The sequence below is a fragment of the Sycon ciliatum genome, chromosome 5 (genome assembly GCF_964019385.1).
Source record: "Sycon ciliatum chromosome 5, ocSycCili1.1, whole genome shotgun sequence".
NCBI classification, from domain to species: domain Eukaryota; kingdom Metazoa; phylum Porifera; class Calcarea; order Leucosolenida; family Sycettidae; genus Sycon; species Sycon ciliatum.
Window position 1 is genome coordinate 26584435 of NC_088647.1, and position 10593 is coordinate 26595027.

At 48.1% G+C, this 10593-nt stretch overlaps 1 protein-coding gene across 1 annotated transcript; it reads left to right on the plus strand.

Moving 5' to 3' along the window:
- Positions 1 to 378: 378 nt before the first annotated feature.
- On the plus strand, positions 379 to 1971 carry LOC135816700 (collagen alpha-1(III) chain-like). The gene has a single exon (XM_065329826.1). The coding sequence runs from the start codon at positions 552 to 554 to the stop codon at positions 1623 to 1625; it is 1074 nt and encodes a 357-aa protein (XP_065185898.1). The 5' UTR covers positions 379 to 551; the 3' UTR covers positions 1626 to 1971.
- The last annotated feature ends 8622 nt before the right edge of the window (positions 1972 to 10593 follow it).

Below are 10593 nucleotides of genomic sequence, written 5' to 3' on the forward strand. Positions count from 1 at the left end.
TGACCTGTACCCAGTACATTGTACATTGTACTACTTCAGTACTAATACCCTTGTACAGTGCACACTGCTCTTATAATCATGTAAATCGTGCCCGAAGAGCACTCAATGCGAATATTTAAATCGCGAAATGCCACACAACCGCATGGTGGGTCCGGTTTCAGTACCCTATGCTGTGACATACATGTACATTATGCCGAGGTATAATTGTACGAGTATGGCAACTCAGGTCTGAATATTGCGTGGCACATGTCTTTTCTTGTATTTGCTGCTTGACGGAGACAGTCACAGAGATCTCCAGCAGTTCGTACCACTCACGAAAGTGTCCCTCGAGGCCTCGTCCGCTAGTGGATATTGAGCTGGTACGGCAGCATTCGATTCCATCTGCACTATACAGCTAATAATACCGCCAAGAGCGGAATAAAGGCCGCTGACTTTCGTCAGTTGCAGCACACTTCTTGCCAGGGAGAAGACGTGAAGGGCTGCTGTGACTCGTCCTACAAACTGCTCTTTTTTTCTTGATTAGTATTTTACTACCACTACGAACTGTAGTCATGAAGGGAGCATTGTTGTGCATCCTAGTTCTCCTGGCTCTGGCAGCCATCAGCTCCGCACAGCGTGGCCGCGGAGGTGGCAGGGGCCGCGGCGGAGGCAGTTCGTCGCCCGGTGGACGACCGGGGACAGGAGGAGGAGGTGGAAGGCCGGGAACAGGTGGAGGTGGAAAAGGACGCGGCAGCGGCTCTCCTGGTCGCGGCGGCGGCTCTCCTGGTCGCGGCGGCGATAGGGATAATGATGATGACGGTGATAATGAGAACGGTGGTGGTGGTCAAGGCGGTGCACCAGCTAGAAGCCAGCCTGCTGAAGGACAGGGAGATAATGACAACAGTGATCGACGGGATGGTGGACGACCAGGTGGTAAGGGGCCTCAGCGTGGTGGTGGACGACAGGGAGGTGAAGGCCCACAGCGTGGTGGCGGGCGACCAGGCGGTGCTGGGCCACAGCAGGCTGGTGGCCGACCAGGCGGCAAACCAGACCCACAACGACGACCGGGAAGTGCAGGCCCACAACGCGGAGAAGGACGACCAAGCGGCAAAGGCCCACAGCGAGGTGGCGGACGACCAGGAGGTGCAGGGCCACAGCAGGGTGGAGGACGACGAGGTGGTCGCCCCGGAGGCAATAACAACTCACCAAGGCCTAACCCACTAGCTAGAGCACTGAATTGCCCTGTCAACCCTGCACCAATGGCAATGGTTGATCACAGTGCCGTATCCATTCAAGATATCCGCAGCTGCATCCAGGAAGCCTTTAGAGCAGCTGGTCCAGGTGGTCCAGGTGGTTCAGGTGGTTCAGGTGGCCCAGGTGGCCCAGGTGGTTCAGGCGGCCCCCAAGGTGGATCCGGACAAGAAGGTCCAGGACAACAGGGCCCAGGTCAGGATGGACCTGGCATGGCAGGACCCGGAGCGGGCGGGCCGCCAGCTGGTGGTCCTCCAGACGGCCAGGGTTCAGGTACTGACGGACCTATGGGAAGTGGTGCCGACGAAGAAAATGTGTGCAGCCTGGTGCGTCAATTATGCTGCAGCTTCCAGCGAATCTGCCTCAATATTTCGCGATCCCTGCGCCCCTTGTAAGATCAAATCAGGGCTGAGTGACCTCCTGAAGGACCTTACTGACTATTTACTTCCACCAATAGCATTATGTCTTTAGCGTCTGTTGCAAAACTTCCATCTCTACGTTGATTCCTCGACATATTTTCCTTTTAAACATTGCTGACTGCCTTCCGCTATCCTGCGCACATTCTGTACGAAGTATCGCCACAACATACTTTTTAAATTTGAACTAAAAATAAACTTCAACTTAGCTGCTGTGGCCACCGCTGGCTGGGGTCTGCGGATAGGTGAGAATGTTATTATATTTTTGGAAATGATTTTTCATCTACATGTAGAATCTAAAATTGCAATAAAAGAACAAATTCCGCCATCATCACCGTACAACACAGATGTCGTGAATTTAGCAATGTAACAGGGAGGACAATTCAGTAGCAAAATTAACCATTGCAAAAATATGAGAGTACCTGAGACCGAGGGTACCTGTGGAGCGATAAAATTCTAAAAGCAAACAGAAGAAAGTGAAATCATAAACCAATACGCGAAGTAGAAGGCATCATTGAAATTATTCATTGCATGTTCGCCTGATGAAGTAAAAATTAATTAAAAAAATACCACACCATACCACAACACGTATTATCCCATACTACTTCGAAGTACATGTACATGAAATTGTTGTTTGATGTTGTGCACCTAGTATTCAAGTGGATCAGAAAGATACCAACTCGTGCAATACATAACATACCGGTAAACTAAGTATCGCGACTCTCTGAGTGGTACTGCACTGTACTGGTGGGGAGGAGGGGGGGGGAGGTACTGACAATCCGCCACGTTCGTAAGTCATTGCGTTGCTAGAGTTCCGTACGGTGGCACCGCGGTGGAATCCGTCCAAGGCTAACCGACACTTCCCTTTCTTTCGAAGCATGGCGATGACTTCAAGAGGGATACACATACATGTACAGAACTTATCATGAAAAGGACTACTAGTATTACTAGGAGTACTAGTAGCTTCAGGGTCTCGCCAGTGTACTAAAGAACTTTATTGAAAATCAATACTAATGTGATCGGAAAGATGATTGAAGAAAAATCCAAAGTCAAACCCAGGCAATTATTAGCAGTCACTACTATCAAAGCAGATCATTATTTGCAATAGTATACTTCAGTAGTATAGTATTTATTCATATTTCTCTAGGGCAGTCCCCACAGACCTATGGTCTCCTTACGGGGTGCCCTAGCCAATCTAAGATTGCGATATGAAATTGACTTGGTGAGGCATAGCGCAACTTGGAAAGCCGGCTAATATTCCAGACCATCCCTACTTGTAAAGTAGGTTGATATCAACCGGAAGACGCGTCTACAAAGACCGTAGACGGCACTCGTCCAGAAATGACAAAGCCCCGGATCGCCTACGCAAATATGACGCCCGGCAACCACGGAAACAGGTGACGAACCACCTGACTAAAACGAAAAAGATCTTGCATCTTTTAAAATGATTCATGATCAATGAATACTGCAAGCCAGAATGATCCATGACAATCAAGCCGACCAAATTCTTTAAAGCCCGCAGACATTTGCATCCACACAGGCCATTGGTACTGAAGACCAAAAGTGTGAATGCACCTCTCTCAGCATCCACTACACGCTGCAGATATGCTCTCTGCTTCTGGCTTTCATTCCTAGACCTCTGTGCAAGAAGTTGCCCCCTCGACAACACGGATTCTGATGGGTGAGTCACCCTAACATCAAAAATGAATCCTGCTGTCGAGACCAGAAACTTCTTCCACAGATGTCCTGTGTTCTTGCGAATTCAAATAAAAATATACAATCATACATACATACATGTCCAATCTAGCTTTGTCTCTTCTAATGGCCGAGGCTCTGGAGAGCGACTCACCCTCCAGCGGCAGAAGGGGAGGCTCAATCCGGACATCCGGTAGAGCAGCGCCCATGGCATCAGCCAGAAGATCACGCAGCGCGTTGTACATGTACATGTACCTCAGGGTGGGATCCCCCAGTAGGACACCCTGCGTGATCCAAAGACAGTACTGCTCCACACACACACATGTGCTCGCCAAGTCGTGGACGGGCCAGCCATACTGGATCGCCAACACATCAGCAAAATCTGACTTCTTCAGCCCAAAATCACCGGTGGAGGAGTCAGCTGTCATCCAGCTGGATACCCCCCGCTTCACCAGCTATGTCAACTAGCAGTTGCTGGGATGAGCTGAGGAGTTCCTTTAGCTCCTCACTCCTCTGCCGCAGCAATGAGTTAATTAAAGCGATAATGCTCTGTTTGCCTCAGGGACTTGACCCTGGTCCGCTTCTGCAAAAGATCACTGACAAACGAGCCAGCAGGTGAATCAGAGAAGGATCCTTCCGGTGGAGAGCCACTAGAAATTTTACCGCTTATGCAGTCCTGTTCATCCTTGGCCTTGAAGAGTTAGAGAATGTTTACGCACTTGGAAGGTGCAAAGTCACTACGGTATGATCATGACTGTTTTTGACCTGTACCCAGTACATTGTACTACTTCAGTAATACCCTTGTACACTGCTCTTATAAAAATGTAAATCGTGCCCGAAGAGCACTCATTACGAATATTGAAATCGCGAAATGCTCCACAACTGCCATGGTGGATCAGGTTTCAGTACCCTATGCTCTGACATACATTATTCTGAGGCATACATGTATACGAGTGTGGCAACTCAGGTCTGAACATTGCGTGGCACCTGTCTTTTCCTGTACTTGCTGCATGACGGAGACAGTCCTAGCGATCTCCATCAGCTCGCACCACTCAGGAAAGCGTCCCTCGTCCGCTGCTAGTGCGGCCATGGATATCGAGCTGGTTCTGCAGCATTCGATGCGACCATGGCGACTCTTCACGTATCCATCTGCACTATACAGGTAATAACACAGCCAAGAGCGGATTAAACGCCGCCGAATTCCGTCAGTTGCAGCACACGTCTTGCCAGGGAGAAGACGCAAAGGCACTACAAACTGCCCAATTTTCTTGGTAGGTATTATACTATAGTAGTATTACTAGTTCACCGAACTGTAGTCATGAAGGGAGCATTGTTGTGCATCCTAGTTCTCCTGGCTCTGGCAGCCATCAGCTCCGCACAGCGTGGCCGCGGTGGAGGCGGTTTGTCGCCCGGTGGAAGGCCAGGAACAGGAGGAGGTGGAAGAGGACGCGGCGGCGGCTCTCCTGGTCGCGGCGGCGATAGGGATAATGATGATGACGGTGATAATGAGAACGGTGGTGGTGGTCAAGGCGGCGCACCAGCTAGAAGCCAGCCTGCTGAAGGGCAGGGAGATAATGACAACAGTGATCGACGGGATAGTAAACGACCAGGCGGTAAGGGACCACAGCGTGGTGGAGGACGACAGGGAGGTGAAGGCCCACAGCGTGGTGGCGGCCGACCGGGCGGTGCTAGGCCACGCCGTGGTGCAGGACCAGGCGGAAACCCAGGCCCACAACGCGGAGGAGGACGACCAAGCGGCAAAGGCCCACAGCGAGGTGGCGGACGACCAGGAGGTGCAGGGCCACAGCAAGGTTGAGGACGACGAGGTGTTCGCCCCGAGGGGGGATAACAACTCGCCAAAGCCTAACCCGTCACTAGCTAGAACACTGGGTTTTTGCCCTATCAACCCTGCAGCATGTAGTGGTATTGTTTCCTTTTTGCTAGTCTCTTTACGGGATACGGAAAACTGGGCCTTTGGCCGAGTCTCACGCGAACCGTGATTTTTATATAATTATTTTTTATGGAAGCTGTGTGAATTGCCCTTGTGATTTGATGTGGTGTTTGAATTTTCACACCATTCTTTCAGGGATCGAGGGAAGTTTCCTGCACGCATGCATGCATGCATGCATTTCGATTTTGGAATAAGAACAAACTAAAAAATCAAAATCGACAAATGTGTGTTTAAAAAAACGCACTGCACTGTCCGCAATCACAGTCACAGTCATAATCAGATTGATTGCTATGTAGAACGAGATGAAGAACTGAATGCCAAGGGCGCTTCGACTTTGTCACGCATGTGCTAACTGAGATAGTGGGTACTGTCTGTTCCTCGCCTGTGAGCTGTACATGTAGATCTAACACTTCGAAAATGCCACTACATGTTATTAACTTATTATTCCCATGTACACATCGGTACCTGACGAAAAACGAAAATCGTCCAGGATTAGAATCGCGATCACACTACACATGTGGGGTGAATGAAAATTCAAAGTTCATTTCGAGCGTCGAGTGGTAATCTCCACGAACGACGTCAAATTCCTTTCACCTTGGTGATCGCCAACACCTTCAGTGGGATCCTTGCAACCATCCTGATGAGTCCTATTTCACAACTTTTCCCCAACCTTGGCGCATTTGGCCCCATGGGCCTCCACCCATGTTTCAATACAGCCATCCGGAGAAAAGAAACAGCCAGAAGAGAAGCAAAATTTACAGATTAATTTTGTTAATTGCCAAATGTTTAAAAAAAGCCAAATCCCCTCGTATGGGACATATGTATGGCATGTATGGCACCCTACCGGTATCCCGACTGGAAAAGATTCTAGTATGAAATTCATTTTTGCAGAGATACAAGAAAGAAATTGGTTTTTCCCCATCTACTTCCATAGAAAGTCTATTTCTCTGACGTCATACATGTAAATCCGGCATAGTCTGGACAAGTTTATAACGTCATCATGATGTCACCAAATTCATGGCAAACTCCAAGCTGTAATAACTCGGGAATGGCTGCTCCGATCAAACTGGGACCTTCACCATTGGAATCAGCGCATTTCGCTACGAGTGTGCTCATTTTAGGGAACTTCCCAATTAAAAGCAGCGCCGTGTTTCCTGTTCTATTAAATCATGCACGTTCTAAAACGGATCTGATTATGAGGGCCGCAGGGGCCGCAACAGCCTTGGCGCTGATTTTGGAACATTGGTCGGATGTCTTTGGCCACGAGTTGAAAGCTGTCGTCCCTGCTCCATTTCTTTATCCAGATACCAAACACGCATGAAACGTACCAGAAAAATACCAAATTCTGCCAATTTTCTGCCAGCATTATCTGTCATGGGCCACCACGCAGTAGCTTGTTGATGATCGGTTGTGCAGTTTCGTATCGTGCAAGCCAACACCGATCTAAATTTTGTACATGTAAATGGTGCCATGTGCCTGCGTGGCTCAAGTACCATGTTTGCTCCTGCCGTGCCTGAGTCCCCTGCAGTGTTAGTGGTGACTAGCTAGGCTTTCCCCAAATCAGCCGGCCGAAAAATTCGCCGAAAGCGAGACTTAGCGAAAAATCGCTAAAGCGTTTCGCCAATTTTGGAGGGTTTCTTTGAGAATCGCCGAAAATCTACCTAATGTTGTTGCAAAGTGCGTTTAGGATCGAAAGATGTTGCTGCAAGCATGACGGCTCGTCGCTAGGATCCAGCGGATAATGCCGGCATTATATTTGGCATTATACGACTATCCGAGCATCAGAGCATTATGGAGCATTAGAAAGGAACAAAACGAACATTATGTGAGGTTTGAGTGGCATAAAGAGTTTCATAGTGGATAATATCAGGAAATCCCCGGTTTTTGGCAACAATCGGCTACAATCATGATCATGAGATGTTGTCTGATGATTGGTTTTTGCCATGAAACTCTGAGTAACAACGAAACAGCCCTATTTTACTCCTTTTGTGTACCTCTTGCGTACTACGCTCCGCCCAGTCCGGGCGTTTGAGCACTATGCATTGTATCGGCGCATGACTTTGTGCTTGTGTAGACACGTAACACCTTTAGCACTAACGCTACATAACTATTGCTACATAAACCGTTATGATTGTAGCGATGTGGTCAGGTAAATGCATACAAGCCATTTGTGAAACATGTCCAACGGAGGGCGCGCCGAGGCAGTTATTTATTTATTTATTTATTTATTTCTGCACCTCGTGGCATGTCAAGACAGCCAATTGAATTGAGGAGAGGGTGAGACCAACCACGGAAGAAGAGAAAAAAAGAAAATTAAGAGCACGTACACAAAGTGGGAAGGGATTAGCAACTTACAAAGCAATGGGATGCTCAGCGAGCTATGCAGCGGAAGTGGTGACTGTGACTTTGTTTACTGGGAGATACTGAAGTGCTGTCTGACGAGGGTACGGAATTTGGGCATATCTGGAGCTTGTCTAACACTGGGAGGCAGTTGGAGCCACGTGGAGTAGGAGGAAAAGAAAGGGGAATTTACGAATAGGGTAGACCTAGCTAGGGGGAGACGAACGCAGCTTCGGGTGGTGCCACCTGAATTGAACCAATTAAGGGACTGTAAATGAGCAGGGTGCTGGTCGAGGAAAATTGAATGCGCCAGGGTGCACTTGGAAGCATCAAGGTAATGTTGCAGAGTGGTAGTGGATGCAGCAGCATACAAGTCTAGATTTGAGGTATAACGATCAGTACGGAATATGATTCGCAGTATACGGCGATGGAGAACTTCTAATTTACCTACATGTATGTGGGTTTTGTTAATGGTGGACCAGGCAGGGAAGCCGTACGTGAAGAGGGGAAGAATGTATGATTTATAAAAATTAATCCGGCAATTTTTGGGCAAATGGGACAAGTGACTTGACATTATGCCGACAGATCGGCATACTTTGGACGACACATGATCAGCATGGTGAGACCAGGAGAGGGCGGAATCTATGACAATGCCAAGGTGTTTATGGTGGGGCGCTACAGAGATAGGGTGACCGGGATCATCGGGAAAGTGGAAGATGGGCACTGGATCTGTGGGAGGGGGAAACAGGAGGAGCTCGGTTTTGGTCACATTTGGCTTAAGGTACCAAGTGCTCATCCAGTGAACAATGTCGTTGATACAGGTCTGAACTTTGGGGTACAGGGTGGCGTGAGATGGGGAGGAAGCAAGGACAGTGGTATCATCTGCAAACAAAGAAATATTGGGAATTGAATAGGGGAGGTCATTAACGTATGTGAGGAAGAGCAGGGGACCTAAAATGGAGCCCTGGGGCACTCCGGATGTCACAGACTCGGGGTCAGATAAGGTTCCATTTACTGTGACGCACTGATTTCGGTCCAAGAGGTAGCTAGTTATCCAGGCGAGTAGGGAGCCGGAGACACCATGGGCACGAAGTTTGGCGATCAGGCCCTTGTGCCACACGGTGTCGAAGGCCTTGGAGAGGTCGAAGAAACAGATGCAGGAGACCTGCCGCTGGTCTTTTAGGGAGCAGAGGTCTTGGATTATGCGGGATAATTGCAGGGATGTGTTGTCCTTACGACGGAAGCCAGATTGTTCGGGGTGAAGAAGAGGGGAGATATGGTCGTACAAGCGGTCGTACACTATTCTCTCTAGCAGTTTGGAGACGCAGGACAGGAGGGAGATTGGTCGGTAATTAGACGGGTTGTTCTTGTCGCCTTTATTTTTGTACACTGGAATGACAGTGGCTGACTTCCATCGTGACGGGAATGTGCCGGAGGAGAGGGAAAGGTTAAAAAGAATGGAGAGTGGGCGGGCAATTGAGTAGCTCAGTTTCCTGAGGATCTCATTGGTGATCCTATCAGCTCCGGGGGATTTGTTCAGAGGCAGTCTTGCAATATACTTGTGAACAGTCGATGAGGTGATGATCAGGGAGTGCAATGTAGTTGCTGGTGGAGGTAAAGAGGAAATAGTGGGAATAGGAGCATCGGGGTCAACCTGTAAGCCAGCACTAACGAAGTGGCGGTTCAATAAGTTACCAATGGATGCCGGAGAGGTGCCTGTTCGACCATTGGGGCCCACCATCTTCGAAGGTATAACCCGGGCGCTGGTGGGATTTCGCAGTTGACGAATGAGCACAGGGAGGGATGGGAGGCGAGGGTTTGTGGGAGATATCGTGGCACGGAGGTTGCGGATGTAGCAGCGATGGCAGGATCTGGAAAGGCATTTTACATAGTTACGTTGGTGTTTGTATTTGTTGAAATTTGTAGGGGATGGGTATTTCCGGTAGATGCTGTTCAAGTGACACAAATCCGGAGAAAATATTTACGAGGCTTCTTTTACTTTTAGAATAATGGAGAGCTACGGAGGAGACATACGCAACCGAATCTGATGTACGTGTATTTTTGAGCTTAGCGAAAAGCCGAATAGGCGAAAGCCTAGCTGTGGCCGAGGCACGTATCCAGTGAACCTTAGTGATCCGATTGAGTCTGTATAATTATTACTACCAAGTATATCCGATGATTCGCTTTATGTAACTGTGTTGATGCTTCACAAAATGTGTTATTTTGCCCGAACAAGAGTATAAAGGTGTTTGGTAAAAAAAATCTAAGTGTGATATGTTAGTCTGCGCTTGCAATACATGTCCAAATGTACGTGCCGTGAAATCAGGGCAAACACAAAAGATAGAATTTGTTTGGCGTTAAGGGCGAGATTTGATTGGCTGGATTTGACGCTCGTAATACACTCAGAAAGGACTTGACACTAGATAAGGGGCCATGTGTTAGGCCTTGACAGATTATGCTAGCATAATTTTTCGCATAATTCCTACCAAAATCGAATAATCGCATAATTCGAGGCAAATTGCATACGAATCGCATAAAATTGGAATAATCCGCCTGTTCGTATCAAATTCCGTATAGTTGTACATGTTCTGCAAGTACAAGTACAAGTAGATGCACCAGGAAGTCGTAGGTTTACGACTCCCTTGAGAACAGGTCCAGTCCACTACAATCAGTGACGGTCGTAGCTAGGTCGGACGGTGCGTTGACCCCGTTGAACTATTGCTACTAAAGTACAACGCCCCTCTACAAAAAAATCCCCTGTTATTTTGCACAGAACCATTATACATTAGCAGCATATAATAGCATAATGCGGCATAATATGATAACTTTTAGCATAAAAATAGCATACTACAGTAGTTATGCCATTTTTCAGCAATGCGAAAAGCATAATTTTACGAAAATATTAGCATAATCTGTCAAGGCCTATCATGTGTCTTCTAGTGTACGTAGAGAGTCGCAGGC